Source organism: Orcinus orca, chromosome 4 (genome assembly GCF_937001465.1).
Source record: "Orcinus orca chromosome 4, mOrcOrc1.1, whole genome shotgun sequence".
NCBI classification, from domain to species: Eukaryota; Metazoa; Chordata; class Mammalia; order Artiodactyla; family Delphinidae; genus Orcinus; species Orcinus orca.
Genome location: NC_064562.1, coordinates 45,222,354 through 45,242,146, shown reverse-complemented (window position 1 = coordinate 45,242,146; position 19,793 = coordinate 45,222,354). Strand labels below are relative to the sequence as shown.

Below are 19,793 nucleotides of genomic sequence, written 5' to 3'. Positions count from 1 at the left end.
TCCTGGTCAGGGAACTAGATCCCACATGCATGCTGCAACTATGAGTTCACATGCCACAACTAAGGAGCTCATGTGCCTCAACTAAGGAGCCTGCGAGCCGCACCTAAGACCTGGCACAACTAACTAAATAAATATTTTTTTAAAAAAGGCTTCCTTGATAGGGAAAATGCATACACATATATGTGTGTATGTATTTATGTATGTATTTTTATACATAAGTGTGTGTGTGTATCTCACCATTGCAGATGTCCATAACGCTTTATAACTTTCAAAGCACTTTCACATTTTCAAGAAATTAGATTAAATCAACTTTGAAGGCAGGAAAATACTTATTTATACCTAAAGCGACAGAGGATCTGAGGCATGTACCCCAGGCCTCAATGCTAGTAAATGTTAGCAAGACTTACTAATCCCCACTCTGTCCTCCCCGCTGGGTAAAAAACCTCAGAACAGAATGTGACGCCGTCCAAGTCAAAGGCTGAAGCATTGAGTGTGCTTATTAAAGTATGTGTACAGCAGACCTTAATTTTTATGTTACTTGAAAAGGACCTCGTGTTAAACTGTGGCTTGAAGACATATTCTAACAATAGATAATCATTTATTAAGCACCCTACGTAATAGGAATTTGCATGAGACAATAATAATTCCTTCTTCAGCTGTAATGAGGACTTTAGGTTCTTTTTGATTATTATTTCCCTCCCTTCCTTATACACACCTGAGCGGTCACTATTTTCCTAACACATCCCCACATACAAACCTCATCTCCTTCCTGAGGTCGCATCAAGGACACCCGGTCATACTGCCTCCGCAACAAAGCCCAGAGCGCATCCAGCCGACCCTAAAGGGAAACGTGATCTGTAAATACCTGGGGAATGTACTCGGCCTCTGCTTGTTAAATAAATGAGCTAAAAAGAAGAAGGTAAAGCCTTATTTTCTCCTCTCATTTCTTTCATAAATTTAACGAATAAATAAATAACAAAAATGGAGTTTCTTGTTACTGACAAATATTCAGTTGTTATAAGGTAAATTGAATGTCTGTTATTTGATATACCTTGGTGCTCCTGCAGATGGTTGCGGGGGCAGGCAGGGAGACTAAAAGGATTACACTTTCTCTAGGAAGTTGCCGTTAAATCCCACAAAGTTTGAACAGTCACCTTAATTGGTGTGTACCACTTTGTCTGAGGAGGCTGGAGTGTGGGTTTGGGTCGAGGTGGTCTGGGCCTAAGGGGCGCCTCTGGTTCTTCAGGAATGGTCACCACAGCATTTTTGGCTTTCTCTAGCCTTGCACCTTCCTCCGTAGATCCTTTATCACCCCAACGAACCTTTAAAACAAAGAGAAATACTGATATCAGACATATAGTGGCCTAGAGGAACAGGCTCTTGTTTAGTTGGTTCTTTGATTCACCACCTCAGAGTCCAAAGATGAGTAGGTATCCTAGCTCCAAATTCCTACTCTTCTGAGATTTAATAGGTTTCTCACCACTCATGTATTTAATATTAAGATCCTAGAAATAAAGATCCTTTATAAAAATCTGGCATCTATTAAATTTGATGCAGCCATTTCTCCATTGTTTCAAATAAGGAGTTAATTTGTGTTTTACATACGAAATGCATGACAGTGTGTAATTCTATTCTCTAATTAGGTATGTTCTCCTTCTAGCTAAAGACATACCTGTATATACTGATGGCACTGGGTGAAATAGATGATAATGATGATGATAATTAGCATTTATTGAATGATTATTATGTGCCAAGCTGCATTTAATCCATACAAAAATGCAATGAGATAGATACTATGTTTTTGCTTCCAGATGAGGAAACCGAGACACAGAGAGGTTAAGTGATGAGCCCAAAGCCACACAGCTAGTAAGCAGCAGGACAGGGATTTGAACATATGTAGTCTGAAGGGTGCAGTAGTTTCAAATAGGTTTGAATTTTACAAATATATTTTATACAAAGGAGTTAATTTTTCCTTCCAAACTTTCCATCAAGTTTGACTAAGGCAAAAAGTATGATTTAAATTTTAGCCTTTGGAAATAAAATAATTATATATATTTTTCTCAACTTTTTGTAAAGTAGCTCTCAGTCTTTATTTCCTCTATTCATATGGGTATGGTTATTTGACATATCAGTTTTTCATTGAGGAAGACAAATCTGAAAAGACTCTGCTTTGAAGAGAAAAATTCAGGGACACCAGGGAATTCCACAAATTTGGGAGGATTCCTTTCTCTGAAAAACCTAGACATTGAAAACAAAAAGGTCAAATGATGTTTTCTTTACTTTTCAATTAAAATTGGCTACATTTTAGCCAAATTTTTTCATGTGTGGGCATGTGAAGAAGTTGTGGCCCCTGGAGAAAGGCTTTGTCCAACCAGGAACAGTAGAGAAGTCTAAAAACCAAGAATGTTACCAAAGAAGACAAAGATAAGTGAAGCTCTAAAAAGAATCAGGAAGGCCTGTCTAGGGCACACAGTGGCTCACCAGAGTTGAATAATTTCTACAAAGAAAAAATGATTAAATGTTTTTTAAAACCATTTTAATGACCTGAATTAGTGGGTAGGAATACAGATGATTACTGTTCATAGAAAGATCTATTCATAGCTTTTTGATAAGGCTTACTTAGATGTTTTTACCTTTTTTTTTACTACAATTTTAGAGTAGGTTTTCAATTTCAAGTGGACTCTGTTGAGTCATTAAAATGTATCTGTATCTTTCAGTGTTATCAGTGGTACTAGAATGTTCTTTATGAGGTCGTTAAAATGGTTTTAAATACCATTAAACCTTTAGAACTAGATAGTTGGCTTTTTTTCCAGAGAAATGACCTTCTCTTTCAAATCACAGTGTCTTCACCTAGATAAAGTAAAACTTTAAAAATCTTTAGATATATCTAAATTGAACTAAGAAACTCTAAAACCAGGACACATCTCCTGCAGTTGTAAAGTCTCAATTTTAAGGGAAAAAATAAAAAACAAATGAAGATACCTAGTCAAATAAACATATGAGTATCATAACAGAGAGAAGTAATTCAGAGTAGAAATATAAGTAGGTAAAATTTAGATCCATTCAGAAATGATGGATTTTTAACTTAGATTTTAACTAACCCAGCCTTAACAGTTGATATTCTAGAGGTAATGGTACTCATATTCTTCCTCCAAGTATCATTGTACCATTCTCAGATAAAGAACACGAAGACAGTTGAACTAGAGTTCTGACCCAACATTGCATTTCTAAACATATGATACATAGTTGCTGAGGTATAAAGGAAATGCATTAAATAAATCCATTGTGTTAGTTCATGAAGTAGCTGTTTTATCATTATTATCACCATCACCACAGATAATACAACAATCAATTCTCACTCAATCTCACTCAAACTAGGAAACACTTTATATAGAGTTTTCCTAAAACTCTTAAAAGCAAATAAATATATATATATACACTTATATGTATAAATTTTAATATTTTAGTTTGACCACATTGAGATAGTCAAAAAGGATAAAAGAATAACAAGAATGGATTGCTAAAGGCAGACTTAACAGAATTAATATATCTGACTTTTTACTATTTAAAAAAAAGTGCAAGCTTGATAGCTAAATTCTTCCAATTCTACTTGGCTTTCATGATAAACAATGAAATTCCATAATTTCCACAGCATATTTGGAGGTTGTATCATAAAGGAGCAATTTCAGAATTGAGAAAAGAAACAAAAACAGTTTCACGCGGAACTGGCAGAAACACACATTTGAAGCCATTAGGTATTGTGGATCAGTTGTGCTACCAGCTGTTATTAACATCAGCTCAGTTCCAGCTTTCTGCAAACTGCGATTATAATAGTGTTTAAATATTTAGAAGGAAGAAAAAATTTCTAGGTAAAATCCCTATACTGGCTTAAAATAACATTGAGTTATGAAGATTTATTCTTTAATTCAGATGTGCTCATAATTTCTATAATTCCTTTCATTTTCCCCAGTTTAAACTGGGGAATTTTTTTAAGGAAAATACTTTTCAGGTTTGAATAGGCATTGTTTTAAAACAAGTTATGTTTTCTATTTTTCCTCTCCAAGTTTAAATTAGTTGATGTTTGAAAAAGTCTAAAGGCACTAAATTCTTAGTTTATTTTTTCTTTGTTGTTTTTGGCCTCACTGTGTGGCATATGGGATCCTAGTTCCCCAACCAGGGATTGAACCTGTGCCCCTTGTGGTGGAAACATGAAGTCTTAATCACTGTACTGCCAGGGAAGTCCCTCAGTTTATTTTTTATTGTGTATTTTTACATACTGTGTTTCCCCTTTGTGAAGCCCACATTTACTTTCTCATTTTTTCTTCATTCTCATTTCCATTTTGTTGATAGAGTACTACATAAAACATAGCCAAAATTATCCATGGCTAAAATGAACTCTGATTTATTAAAAGTGAGTGAGTCCTTCTCATAAATTTTCTTCAGCTAAAAAGCTAGGGCAATATAACTTCACATTAATTAACAGTCAATAACTAAAATACAAATAAATAAATTTCAATTAAATTTGAATTAAATTAAATTTTACATTTTAAGTAAAAGAGTCAATAACTCTTAAAACATGAAATGTGAGTTACTCAAGAATGTCCATGGGCCCTTGGCTTTCTTGACCATATTCCAATAATATGCCTTTTAACTCAGAACCCATTCAGTAGCTCATGCATAAACTTTTCTTTTCTGTAGAAAGAGATCTTAATCTTTGGAACATGGAATATTGGAGTAACAAAAACCTGCCACAATTCCTCGTGCTTTTAGCAAGAACTAATATATCTGAATCTCATTGTCATGTGGTATTTTATATGTGTGGATTTCAAAATGGAATTAAGTTTATTATTCTGAATATAAATTAGTACATGCTCACTGTCAAATAAGTTGGGAACAAACAGGGAAATATATAACACAAATTGAAAATCACTCCATTCAGAGACAGCTACTAACATGTTGTGCTATTTCCTGTCAAACCCTTTTCCCCCTGCATACATCTTTTTATACACACATTTTGGAACGAGACTAAATAAACTAAAAATAAGCTATGACAGATCATATTTGGATATTCATATGTAATGATTTTATTTACAATTGTATTTTTTAATACGTAGGGACATCCAGTCCACACTCTCCCCAACCTCTCCAATCCTAGAATGACACAACAAAGGCAAATGAAAGGAAAATGACCTTCCTTCCATGTCAAGCAACAAGAGCTAGCCTCACCATGTTCTCTTGTACTGCTTGATATTCCCAATTACCCACCTGCAAACACAGAAGCAATATTTTCTCCAAAAGACAAATGTAGTAAGTTCTAGCACCTGCCTTTTTCATGGCTTATTGGCAATGAGGTACCTGTCTCAGAAGATATCAGCAATAAAGTGGCAAGCTCTTAGGAAAATGTGCATTATTTTAAGATCTAATGTGGTCAAGAAAATGAGAATGACTATCAGATAACCACTTTAGTAATGACAGTCATTTAAGTAAGTCTGGGCTTCTTTTGAAGAGTACTGAAATTTATGTTGAAAATGGGAAATTCTCCTTGGGAACCTGAATGTTATTGAAATGTATAAAAAGAGAAAATTGTGGGACTTCCCTGGTGGTCCAGTGGTTAAGACTCCACGCTTCCACTGCAGGGGGCACAGGTTTGATCCCTGGCCGGGGAACTAAGATCCTGCATGCCACGTGGCACAACAAAAAAATTAAAAAAAAAAAAAGAAAGAAAAGAAAATTGCAACAGTTGTGAGCTTGTTAATTAGCTTATTGATTTTTGCTGGCAGTAATGGGACAAAGCAGATATGACAGTAGGAGACGTGCAATGATTGCAAAACACTTAAAAATTCTTTCTTATTGAGAAATAAAATTAAAGAATAACTAATAAGAAAGAAATGCCAGGATCTGTGTTTAATAATAATGTCACCATATCAATGAGAAAATTCTTCCAATTTCTCCTTCGGGTGGGATGTTGGCCTATCTATACTGTTGTTAAGGGCTCAGTGCTGACAGTGCCTGCTTATTATTAATTAATCCATCACTTTGAAAAATACTTCTGTGGTGGTAAGAAGACCTCATTTCATCTTCAAGATATAATATTTAAGTTCAATTTTAGTCCACATGTTTTGCCAGTCTAAAAATTTAATAGTCTATAAATGATATTTAATATTAATTATGATTATTCATAAGTGGTAACTAAAACCTGTAAAAAAAAAAAGCCTTAAATGTACTTCCTCTACATTTGTGATAGGGTCTTATCCATGATATTGAATATTTTAATATTTTTCTCCTCAAAGAGTACTTAACTATTGGATCTTTTCAAAGACAAGCATTGTTGCAACTTTAAGTATCTGGCTTCTTCAAAGTTCATGCTCTCCGTAGGAATTTTTTCCAAAATAGTAAAAAAAAAAAACCCTAATTTTGTTTTGCCCTTTAGAATTCAGAAATCTTATCAATGTAGTTCTTTGACTAATGAAGTCAGTTCTTCTTGAACAGTTTTGAAATGGCTAGGATTATTCCATAGAAAAAAAATTTGTCCAAAAAAGACCTAGTGCTAAGTAAAAATGGATGGTATTAGGATACTGAGTTGTGAAAAGTACAGTTTCCACGGCTTGATAGTTCTAAAACTACATATTCCACATTAGCAGCTTCTAATTTTTTTTCAAGATACCAACCTCCATTCTTTTAATTCCTCCAACCCCTCGACCACCATAATAAGAAGCATCCACAGTTGGCCATTTCTTGGTAGGCAGAGGTTCTTCTTCCTCCTATGTGGATACAAGTTTTTAAAACTGAGTTTAATTAATTTCTTAAAATATTGCTTAGTCAGAACCAACTCACATTTAAATATTTTTCTGAATAATGACACTGATATGGACAAAATATAGTAAAAATTACATATAGCACATGTGGATGTACTTATGCTTATGTGCATAAATTTCAAGTGAGGCTCTACAGAATATGAGGACTCCTTCCATTCCACAATTTGAGGAATCTACCTTATTTCACTAGGCTACCAGAAGTTGCTCCTTAACTATGAGCATCATTTGGTTTTTCCAGATTTATTCATCACTTCATAGTTAAGAAGATAAAACATTAAAATTAGGACCGCATTTCAATGATCATTTAAAGCCTCAATGTATGTGTAAATTTAAACTCTGCGAAATTTGTACTGAAAAGATAGGTAGTTAAGAAGCTTTGAAAATGCACACCATATTTTCTGTTGCTAACACCATTTTGGCTAACAGAGTAATGTAAAAGTAATAATCATTTTGAAGAAAGTAATACTATCTTTAAGCTGCCAGCTTGGATCTTCCAACTTTTTGTAAATAAGACAAGTGACAGCAGAACTATTGATATATTGCTATAAAAAGTAAATTAAATCTCTATGTACTATTTATCCTGATGGCTAGTCTACATTTATCAATGTGTGAAAGTCCCATTCCTCTAGCACATGAAAGAAATCATGAGAAGACAAAATATAATTGATTTTCATAATTTCAAAAGTCAATACATAGGTATCACAGTTATCTAATACAATGTAATTGATCAAATTAGGGATAATATCTAAATACACCCACATCACTTATTAGGCACTCATTTACCTCTTTTGGTGCAGAGGGTGGTGGTGGAGGAGGATCCTTGATAACCTGTACCAAAAAAAATAAAACCAAAAAAAACAATCAAATGCAGAAACTTCAGTGGCACAGGGAGGAGACAGAAAGGATGTATAAAAATAATTAGATTAGTAAAATACTGTGGTGGCACCAAAGATGTCCCAGATGAAGCTAGCCTCCCAAAACATATGCCTCCCTTTTGAACCTGGGCTTGTTTGTAACTAGCTTTGGACTAACTAGCAACTACTAGGTTTTCTTTGACTAACTAGCTAGCTAACTAGCACATTCATTCATTTTATCTTTATGATACAGATATAGCTTCAGTTTTCAGGTAAATAACAAGAGCAAAAATTGTCAAATACCTTGCACTAAGTGGCTCTTCTAATGCAAACATTTTTCACTAGATTACAATATGTCCACTCAAATGGAGTAGAAATTTACTGTCTTCCTGCTATGATTCACTGACTTTTTCACAAATTGACAATACAAAGTTAGCTTGCTTTGGATGAGATAATAGAGAAATTAACATACTCTCTTTCCCCACCTTTTAACCTAGAAACAAATCAACCTCTTAGCCAAGAGTCCTTTCCTGTGAATCGTTACTCAATATATTATTTCATGAAATTTGATGTGGTTAATTCTTTATGTGAGAGGAATACAGACTGAGATCAAATTTAAATGACCTTTACTGGTACTGGGGTATCTGGACTTTCATACCATCATGATAGAAAATTACTGACCAAGGGCCAGTAGTGTCTGATAATTCGAGTACACATCCAAGTCTCTATACTAAGAAGAAAAACTGTTTGAAAATATAACTGCCTCACTTCATCTAAAGTCAAATGTTTCAATTATCTCATTAAAGTTTTAAAATTTTAAAACAATAGTAGCTCTGAAAATGAATATCATCAAAGAATTATTACTACTGTTCAGGTATATTCCTATTATCATGAATATATTTTTTAAAGACTGCATATATTTTAAAGATATATACTGAAACATTTCCAGATTAAATGATATAATTCTGATATTTTCATCAAAATAATTTGGGGTGGGGAAGTAAAGAGGTCATATATGAAATAAATTTAGCCATAAATTGAGAATCATTGAAACTAAGTAGACATGGGAGATTCATTATTTCACTCTTTCTTTTTGTATATGTTTGAAATTTTTCATAATGAAAGTTTTTTTTTGTTGTTACTGATAATGTTTAGTGAATTGACTCATAATTTTCTTCATATATATTACTTTCATCCTCAAATTTTAGTTTAGATCTAAATCTCAGGAAAAAATGCAAACAGTAACTACAATTACATAGATATAACTGGACAGTAATTTAATCTGAATGAATCTTGAACTAGCTCATTGTAGCATTCAAACTTTTGAATGCTACAAGAAATGCTGCTATTTCTATTTAACCCTTCTGTTTAATTCAATTTTGTCTTATCAATAAACATAAAATCCCAGTTCTTTTTACTAATATTGAAGGATAGAAATCTGTGAAGTTTTACATTTAGCCCAGAAACAAATGCCAGGAGAGGATAAAGATTTAAAATAATACTGTGGTAAAATAAAATAAAGGTTATCAAGCTACAGGTGCATTTCCTTTATAAAGAGGAAGCACTCATATTATCAACCTGCACGTCCAATATCAATCAATGAAAACCAGATCTATCAATATTTCACAGTCAACAGGGTCAAAACCAACCTAATAAGCTTCATTTAAGAGCCAACTCTTCTTCCTATCTTCCTTGTTTCTTTCAAGTAAATCACTCTTTCCTTAAAGTTGCAACCTTAAAATTTTCTCATAATCTATAATTTATTCTCACTTCTAAATGACTTCACCAAATCATCTACCATGTTCAAAAGATTCTTTGAAACATTCTTCTCTCTCTCTCCCTCTTCCTGTTCTATCTTTTCCTCTTTTCTTCCTCCCCACCACGAATTCCCCCAATCCTCCCAAAGCAGATCAGGTTACCTTAATATGTACAGATGCCTATTTGTTCTCCCCTAGCATTGGTCACAATTGATAATTTTCTCTAACTCCAAAACACTGTAACTTCTAAGAGGGTGGATTTTATGTCTGCTTTGTTCCTCACTGTATTCCCAGTACTTAGTAGAGTGTCTAGCACAAAGGAAGCAAAGAAGGGAAGTTAGGAAGAGAGAAAAAGGAAGAAAGTGGGAAAGAGAAAAAAAAGATAGAGGAAGGGTTAAAGGGAGAGGAGGAGGAAGGAAGGAAGATCACGGGAAGAAGGAAGGATTCTTTGCATTCCATTCCTACTATCACTACCTAAAATCATGAACTCAAGATCTCTGGACCTTAAAAATATCTAGTACAATATTTTTCAACTTCTCCAATACACATCCAACCAAAACTTCATTTTTCTGAAAAATTCCCACCTAGCTGTAGTCCAACTATGTTTGAATTCCTGCAATAAAGAGAAATTCACAACTTCACAAAGCAATTTATTCCATTGGCAAGGAACTCACATCATTTGAAAAATTTTCCCCCCAAAGAAGCCAAAGCCTCCTTCTCCGTAGTTTCCACACTTTAGTCCTGATCCTAGAGTGTGGAAACACGTGCATACACACAACTATTTTTAATTCCAGAAAAGAGCAGTTCCTATTTTTGAATACTTGGATAATAACCATATATCTATTGAACTTACACATCTGGAAGCGAAACATCACAACCGTTTTTTGTGTAACGGTCTGACTTATTGGGTCATTTTGGTCAGTTTCTTTAGTATATATTCACTTGAACAATATCTCAAAATGTGGTTTCCAGAACCGATAAATAACATTTTAAGTGTGGCCGATCCATTATAATTAAATGCATGGTGCTCAGGCAAAACAGATGCACCCGAGCAATCCTCACTTTGATTCTATGCATTTTAACTAATAACATATTGATAACATTGATTGATAGTCTATAATTACCATAGCTTTATTTTGACAGCAATGTCTACATGCTTTATTTGTAGCTAAATTAGACCTCTAGCTTGTTCCTCTATCTCTAACTCATCCTTCATTCTAACCTATGTAGCCAGGTCACTATTTTTCTAATAGAAGCTCAATTGATGGTTTCTCTAGTCAAAATGGATCAAAGGTTCCAGTGGCCACAACTGAACTTGAGGAATTACTGAATTTTGGGAAGAAGCTTACCACTCAGTTTTACAAACTAACATAAAGTGCTCTCCAGAGTTCTCTCACTAGAAAAAGCCCAAGGTACGTCCTTCATTCCACTAAGTCTGAGTATAATGTACTCGAACTCATTTTGATTTCCTTGTGAGGATTTCAAATTTACTCTACTTATTACGTGTACATCTTGTACTGATATATAAATTTCTGAGGACTTAAATAGTATCCCCAACCCTGTTCTATGTTATATCTCCTAAGAATTACCGAAATCCCCCTCCATAACACTTCCTTTTTCATGTCATATTTATCATGCTGATTATCCTGCACAGCATCAAGTTTTAGCATTAGTATGGGTAAACTGAGTCTCAATTTAAAATCCTCATATGACCACTGGTGACAAACTCACAGCAGGAGAATGAGAAGCATCTTTGCCTTCTTTATCAGAGACTCTTTATCTGTTATCATAAGCCACAACCTGGAAAATGCAAACTCCTTTTTCAGTACATCTACATGAGCCACCTCTTGAATTGTCAAGAACTATACCTCAGCACGGTATAGTTCGACCCTAACACCCTATGTACAAACATCCCTGCATGTGTACCTCTAACTCCAGGCTGACTGAAGATCCCTTTGCTACCCCCCAAAAAATGACCATTTCCATATTAAGTCCCATCCAGCCATTACAGAGTAGTCTATCAACTTTCTATCGCTTTATCTAGAAGCTTTAAAACTTCGAACAAGATACGTGCTGCACAGCTGAACAATTCATGCTTCATCAGTTTGGGTTTGTATGTTTATTTTGGAATTTTTCAATTACCCCTCAAAACTGTAGATTTCTTAGGGGCAATATAATTTCTCCCTCTTTGAAAATATCACAGCACCTAATAAAGTGCTCTGCAAACAACAGATACTAAAAATATGATTGAAAGTGAGCTGAAGAAACTAGCTGAGAATGTTCGCAAAGGCTCATAGCCAACCTCTAAATTTATAAGAAAAATACAGAGGGAAAAAAAAAGATATAAATGATAACCAATAGAGAAAGATTTCCATGAAACTAAAATATTGCTAGTTCCAAAGAAAATGAAGTATCAAATTTCTCTTTCAACCAGTAAAGTCAGAGAGCTAATGAACTCAAAGACAGATGGGAAAATGTAAGACCATGCTAAGTTTCTTCATCTGGGAAATACATTTGATTCACTGTAGGTCCTTTCCAAAATGAAAACTCTAATAGAATGATAAAAAAAAATACATATCACAATATTTCCACCAAGTCTTTTTTTTCTATGCCTTTACATAATTAAGTAGGCCATATGTCTACATACATTTGTATTCACCTTATTCCAGAAAAGAACTTTAGGGTTTGTTTTTCCAATAATGTGTAATTAATCTTATGTATGCTTATTATAAATTTAAATTGATTTTGAAATCCTGGCAAGTATATTTTCTACATTGTTAACAATGAAAACAAAACCCTTAATACTCTACATAAATCAAATTTTGACCTAGTAAATTAAGAGATACCACCACCACCACAACAAATAATAGCACTTTCAGAAACTGAAGCAGAGCAAAGGCTCATCTGTGTGCCGTTAATACTATCAACAATAACGACATTTATTAGTGCTGCCATATGCCACACACTCTATATTTCTCTCATTTTCATAATAATCCTATGCAGTTACTATGCTTATTTTAAATACAAGGAGAGGGAGGCCTGAATTCAGTAACTTGTTCAAGGATACACAGAGGGAAAACATTAGAATTAGTATTTAAGCTGGTCCATCTTCCTCGAAACTCTGGGTTCAACTTCCTCTGCCACATGACATCCTTTTAAAATAAGGTTTGGATTGCAAAGGGAAAGGGTGCAGGAGAAAAGGCTTAAGATGTGTTGAGAGTTTATTACTTGCTGGGATGCATGCATGGATGGATGGTTAAATAGATGGATGGATAGACAGCTAGATAGATGGATAGATGGATACAGATAGACAGATATAGATCAATATTTATGGTAACTGTGTGAGATAGATGTTATCATCTCCATTTTATAGGTACATAACATATTCATTCATATGCCCACCATCATTGCCCTAGAAATGTTGGAAAAGGAAATAAGTTTTGTGTGTGTGTGTGATGTTTCAAAATGCTCCCTCTCTCCATTCTACCACACAGCTTCATAAGTAACAAAGGAGAGTGAAAATAATCTGAAACAATTCAGCCCCAAAGCCAAAAATGGCAAAAGTCTGTGTCCACTGATATTTCTACATTTCAGTAAAATTAGTGCAGGAGAAAAGGAAACCTGACTGTTGGTCCAAATACATTAAAAATAACAGTCATGAGAATCCCATTCTTGTATTAAATAGTGCAAGAACACATTCATCTTTGAAAAGGATGTATTCATAAGCACCATATTTTATGAGAATTTGCAGATTTTAAAAGGCATAATATTGCCTAGTTGCCAGGATTTTTTCCACTTAGCATCCTTCAGCTCGGTATTGAAGATTCTGGAAAACACTTTCACCACTTTGTGAACCATATGCAGACTTTGATTCTTCTCCAAGTTTTTTTTTCATTTGTTATTATCATCATCAGGGAGGATTACATCTCATCTACTTAGCTGTTAGAATGAAGATTTCAGTTTGGAGGAGAGCCGATTTCTTAAATAAAAAAAAAAGTTAGCTGCTTCAGGCAACAGTCCTTTTGATCTGCTCATTAACACTTTTCAAATGTTCGAGTGATGTGGGCATTCTTTGAGCTAGAAAATGTCAGTACAGGAGCCTGCAGCCAGCTTGATGCAATCATATGTTCCAATATTCAGAAAAGAGTGAAAAGAACTGTCAACAGTGAACTGCCTTGGATTAAAAAAAAAAAAGATACTGTATAACGACTGTAGATCAAGTAGTATTTCAGAACCAATTCTTGCCAGTGACAGAAACAAATGCCCAATTTATCAGCAATGTCATCTAAGCGCCTAAGAGCCCACAGACTTAGACAAATCATTCTTAGTGTTTACAAAAACTTGTTTAAAATATATGTAGGATTTCCTTTCATTCTTCCCTTTCTTTTTGATAAAATCAGAGAGCAAGTGTAGTGCTTTTCCTCTCATGAATACAAAATTCTGACATAAGTATTTGGGAAGCCCTTTTCTGAATCCCACAAAGTTAGGTGCTTTCAACATCCAGACCAAGATATAGTCGAGGTTATCTCACCTCCCTTTCCTTTCCTCCTTGACAGACTCATCAATGTTCAAAGAGTCTGCTTTGAACAAATAAACAGCTACTTGGAAGTCTGGACAATAAATATAATTTTAAAGGTCAAATGAGGACTAGGGAGAACAGTGTGAGTTAAGTAAAGTGCTGCTGTCAAAGCAAATAAACTAAGACCAGCAAGGGTTTGATACCTTGTTTTGTAAATGATGCTCTGTTGGAAAACATCACCATGGAAGCAATAAGTACTAACAACACACTCTATTTCAAGGAGGCAACCAAACATAAATCATTTTAATTAATGGTGCAAGGAAGGCATATTAAAAATTTAAATTACTTCTGTTTTATTGTGCATTCTAAAAAAAAATCAGGCTGCTCTCAAAGTAACTCAATAAAGGCACCAACAGCCCTCCTCAACAATAAAAAACAAGTGCAGTGTAGAAGCATTATTACTATTTGGAAGGAACAGCACAGCTGTTGCTGGCTAAGAAAATGATTCTATAGAGCTCCAGTCAGATATATCCTCATCACGAAAGCTCAACTTACTTATAAGAAAATTGGGCTTTAAAAAGATAACTTTTTTAATGTTTTTTTAAAATTAAGATTTATGAGATCTTTCTGTAATGTCTTAAATGCACTAAGGAAAAATGAGCTTGCAATTTTCCCTTGCAGATGGAGAACTTTGGCCAAGGACACTAGATCAAAGTGAACATTTATCATTTCCAGCATATTTAGACATTTATTTGCAGCTGGATAACATACTCTAATTGAAAACACTCCAGAAAGCCTTTGTTTCCCACGTCATTAGCCTTACATCTGTAATTCTGGAGAATGTCTGGTTACTCCAAATGATGCAACTATAGGACTGTCAGTTCTGCTGTCCTGATAGTAAAACAGATCTGCCATAAACTCAACATACATTCTAAGCTAACAATGATGAAAAGAGCTGTATTTTCTGATATCTCACTCATGATTCAGTACATGATTTTTTTAACCGTTCTTACCCCCTTTTTTAATTTAAGAGAAATGGAAGGATGCTGCTGATGTTTGTTATAGAGAAGCGGTTAAAGGATGGATGTGAGGTTACTCAATGAGCAGGATACAGACTCGTAAACAGACGGTGAGAAATAACTTCACACAAAAATGAAAACTTTCCCCCTTATGGAATAGTTTGCAAACTCAACATACTCTGTAATTCACTAATGGTAGCACCTAAAATTCCAGCTTTGCATAAGGGTTCTATTATTATTATCATCAGATAAAGTTCTCCAAATATCACTGGTTTAGATCCTATTTGTCATGGAAAACCTAGGTACACAGAGGACACAATTCTGCAACATTTAAAATGATATCATCTCTCTCCTTTATCCTTGAAATTACTCATTAAAATGAACTGAAAGATTGAAAAATTTAAAATAGTCTCATATTAAAAGCATTGTTGGTGGCCAGATATTCTATTGCAGGGGGGTTTCTCTAACCTTTTTTATTCTATGTCCCTCTTTGGCAATCTGGTGAACCTATGGACCCCTTCCCAGAATAAATAAGCTAAATTAAAATACACAGGATTAAAAGGAATCCAACTGTATTGAAATATAACTGTAAAAATCTATTTTTAAAAGCAAGAAACCAAATCTGTGATACAGAAATACTATGTGCTTCTTTATTAATTCATTAAATTATGAAATATAATAGTAGGTCTAGGAACTATCATAATTTTTTGAAGTATAATTGACTTAAAATAGTATATTAGTTTCAGGTGTACAGCACAGTGATTCAATATTTTTATACCATACACACTTATAACAATATTATAGACTATTTTATCTGTGCTGTATATTACATCCCCATGACTAATTTATTTTATAACTTGTAGTTTGAACCTCTTAATCCCCTTCTCCTATTTCACCCATCACCCCTGCTCTCTCCTCTGGCAACCACTAGTTTGTTCTCTGTATCTGTGTCCGTTTCTGTTTTGCTATATTTGTTCCTTTGTTTTTAGGTTGCACATATAAGTGAAAACATATGGTATTTGTCTTCGTCTGTCATAATCTTGAAGTAGTGATATGTATCTGAATATGAATGGGATTGTTCTGGCCTCTTACATCAAATAACAAGCACCCTGAGAAAGCTGACCATGGAGCTTTGCTGTCAATAGGTTCTAATAACATATATAAGTTGGATACTTCTGAAAATTAGAAACCTGTTTCTTCGACAAATCCCTGGTCACTCTGAAACAGTGAGTAAATTCTACTCAGTATATAAAGCATTGCATATTTACTTTACAGTTACCCAAAACAAAACAGAATGGTAATTCTAATTTTAAAGAATGCATATTGGTTTTAATTGTCGTGGAACCATCTACCATCTTAAAACCTCTTGTACTTCATAAACAGTTTTTGTAATGAGTTGAACTAGAAACATATTACATGTGAATTCCCCAAATCAAGAGCCCTGAGCAGTGATTCTCAACCCTGGCAATTATCAGAATCATTTAGGAAATCTATTAGTTTCTTAAAGCAGCTACAACAAATTACCACCAACTTAGTGGTTTAAAACAACAGAAATTTATTTTCTTACAGTTCTGGATGCCAGGAGTCCAAACAGAGTCTTACAGAGCTAAAATCAGGTGTTAGAAGAGCTGATTGTTTCTTCAAGAGCCAGGGGAGTATCTGCTCCTTGCCCCTCCCAGCTTCTGGTGACTGTCAGCATTCCCTGCCTAGAAGCTGCATCACTTCAATCTCTGCCTCCATGGTCACACTGCCTTTTCCCCTTCTGTGGTCTTATCTCCTCTGCCTCCCTCTTATAACGGCACTTGTGATGGCATTTAGAGCCATCTAGGTCATCCTAGATAATCTCCCTATTTCAAGATCCTTAATTTAATCATAACTGCAAAGTCCCTTTTGCCATGTAAGATAACATTCATGGTTTCCAGGAATTAAGACCTGGATATATTTAGGGATCATTATTGAGCCTAATGGAGGGGCTTTCCTAAACCATACTGATCCCTGGAGATGTCTCACTCAACCACCCTTTCCCCTCAGAGAGAGGCACTACCAATGGAAATCTGACAGCTACTACTCTGAGAGCCTTCCAGTTATTTGGAACAGAAAAACACCTGAGAACCACTGCTTAAGATGTAAGTAACACTGTCATCTCTGAGTCATTAATTAAATATCTGTGAACTTTTAATCGCTGAACAATGAATGGTTAAATTATTTCATAAGATATTTTTAAAAAAATATGAAATGATTGAATGAAGAATGTGTGACAGATATTGGTGCCTCCGTTCAGGGTTTTTTTTTCCAGTATTTCTATCTTGATAAGAGCTCCTGAGCGTATGATTCCCAAAGAGGTGATTGCTGACATAATCTAAATGTGCCTGAAAACAGACATTATAAGCTGTTTAATCATGTTTTAGTTAAAAGGTTAAATATTTGGCCCTAGTACTTAAAAGACAATCAAACCAAAGAAATTTGTAAAACACCAAGCTGAAATAAATACATTTCATTTCCCATGAAAAAGTAATATGACTGATAATGATAAAGTGCAAAATGATCCCTAATAATTTAATGCTGCTTAAAAATTGTTAAGCTACAGAAATATAGATCAGTGGAACAGGATAGAAAGCCCAGAGATAAACCCAAGCACCTATGGTCAACTAATCTATGACAAAGGAGGAAAGAATATACAATGAAGAAAAGACAGTCTCTTCAATAAGTGGTGCTGGGAAAACTGGACAGCTACATGTAAAAGATTATAATTAGAACACTCCCTAACACCATACACAAAAATAAACTCAAAATGGATTAAAGACCTAAATGTAAGCCCAGACACTATAAAACTCTTAGAGGAAAACATAGGAAGAACACTCTTGGACAAAAATCACAGCAAGATCTTTTTTGACCCACCTCCTAGAGTAATGGAAATAAAAACAAAAATAAACAAATGGGATGTAATGAAAAAAGCTTCTGCACAGCAAAGGAAACTGTACACAAGATGAAAAGACAACCCTCAACACTTTCTTCTCAGAATGGGAGAAAATAATGGCAAATGACTCAATTTACAAAGGATTAATCTCCGAAATATAGAAACAGCTCATACAGCTCAATATTTAAAAAAGCAAACAACCCAATCCAAAAATGGGTAGAAGACCTAAATAGACATTTCTCCAAAGAAGACATACAGATGGCCAAGTGGCACATGGAAAGCTGCTTGACATCACTATTATTAGAGAAATGCAAATCAAAACTACAATGAGGTATCACCTCACATTGGTCAGTATGGCCATCATAAAAAAATCTACCAAAAAAAAGAAAAAAGAAAAGAAATGAAAGAGGAGACATCAATACAGATTCCACAGATATTAACATTATAATAAAAGAATATTATAAACAATTTTATGCCTACAAATTTGATAACAGATTAAATGGATCAATTCTTTGACAGATGCAATGTGCCAAAACTCACACAGGAAGAAGTAGGTGATCTGAATAGGCTGATATGAAAAAAAAAATCTACAACAACAAATGCTGGAGCGAGTGTGGAGAAAAGGGAACCCTCTTGCACTGCTGGTGGGAATGTAAATTGATACAGCCGCTATGGAGAACAGTATGGAGGTTCCTTAGAAAACTAAAAATAGAATTACCCTATGACCCAGCAATCCCACTATTGGGCATATACCCAGAGAAAACCATAATTCAAAAAGACACATGCACCCCAATGTTCATTGCAGCACTATTTACAATAGTCAGGTCACGGAAGCAATCTGGATGTCCATAGACAGATAAATGGATAGGAAGAAGATGTCGTACATATATACAATGGAATATTACTCAGGCATAAAAAGGAACAAAACTGGGTTGTTTGTAGAGACTGTCATACAGAGTGAAGTAAGTCAGAAAGAGGAAAACAAATATTGTATATTAATGCATATGTGTGGAATCTAGAACAATAGTACAGATGAACCAGTTTGCAAGCAGAAATAGAGACACAGATGTAGAGAACAAACGTATGGACACCAGGGGTGGAAAGGTGGGGAGAGGTGCGGTGGTGGTGGTGTGAGGAATTGGGAGATTGAGACTGACATATATACACTAATATTTATAAAATACATAACTAATAAGAACCTGCTGTATAAAAGAATAATTAAAATAAAATTCAAAAAAAAAAAAAGCAAGGAGAAGGTAGAGGTAAATTCTGCATTCAGCCCTTTGCAATCTAGTATGTGCCAATACTGGCTTGGAACTGGGGTCCAGAAATGACTATCATATGATATGGAAACTCACATTTTAATATGAAACACAGAAGAGTGGGCAAAGTGTGAATGGAGGGTTATGGGCACCCCAATAGCAACATGTGTAAAGAACACAAAGGAGGAGGGATTTGCCAGAGTTGAGGGATTGTTTCAGGGAAACCGGATGGAGCTACTGACTCCAAACTGAGTTTTAAATAATGAATAAGATGTTGGCAGTTGATGAGGGACTTTTCCCATGAAGTGTGTGTGGAATTACAAGTTATTTGGGCATGCTTTGGGAAGTCCTAGGTGAGGCCAAGTGAGCCAGGGAAAGGGAGTGGTGAAAGATGGTTTAGGATCCAGGCGTGAATGCCATTAAGGAGGGCCTCCTATGTCTTTGAGGAAGTTTGAACTAACCCTAGGGATGAGGAGAAGCCACTGGAAAGATTTGATCACTGTAATCCCCTGAAAGAAGCTTTGCTTCCTGTATGTGTTGCTGAGGTCTGGTCCTGGTGGGGATAAAGTCTTATCCATCTGAGTTCCATCAGCAATTGAAATGCAAAGCCTGTTACAGATAGTGCACCTTAGATATGGCAGTGGGGAAGG

General features: G+C 34.8%; 1 protein-coding gene across 2 annotated transcripts in view; it reads right to left on the bottom strand.

The window, feature by feature from the left end:
* The window catches only part of ANTXR2 (ANTXR cell adhesion molecule 2), a 163,546-nt gene that overhangs the window by 61,568 nt on the left and 82,185 nt on the right, over nt 1-19,793 (bottom strand). For both annotated transcript variants that reach the window (XM_004280165.4, XM_049709391.1), the window contains 4 exons: nt 7,599-7,643; nt 6,669-6,761; nt 1,155-1,322; nt 758-838 (listed from right to left, as the gene is read on the bottom strand). In XM_004280165.4, coding sequence (XP_004280213.2) covers nt 758-838; nt 1,155-1,322; nt 6,669-6,761; nt 7,599-7,643 — 387 coding nt within the window. The remainder of the gene's footprint in view (nt 1-757; nt 839-1,154; nt 1,323-6,668; nt 6,762-7,598; nt 7,644-19,793) is intronic.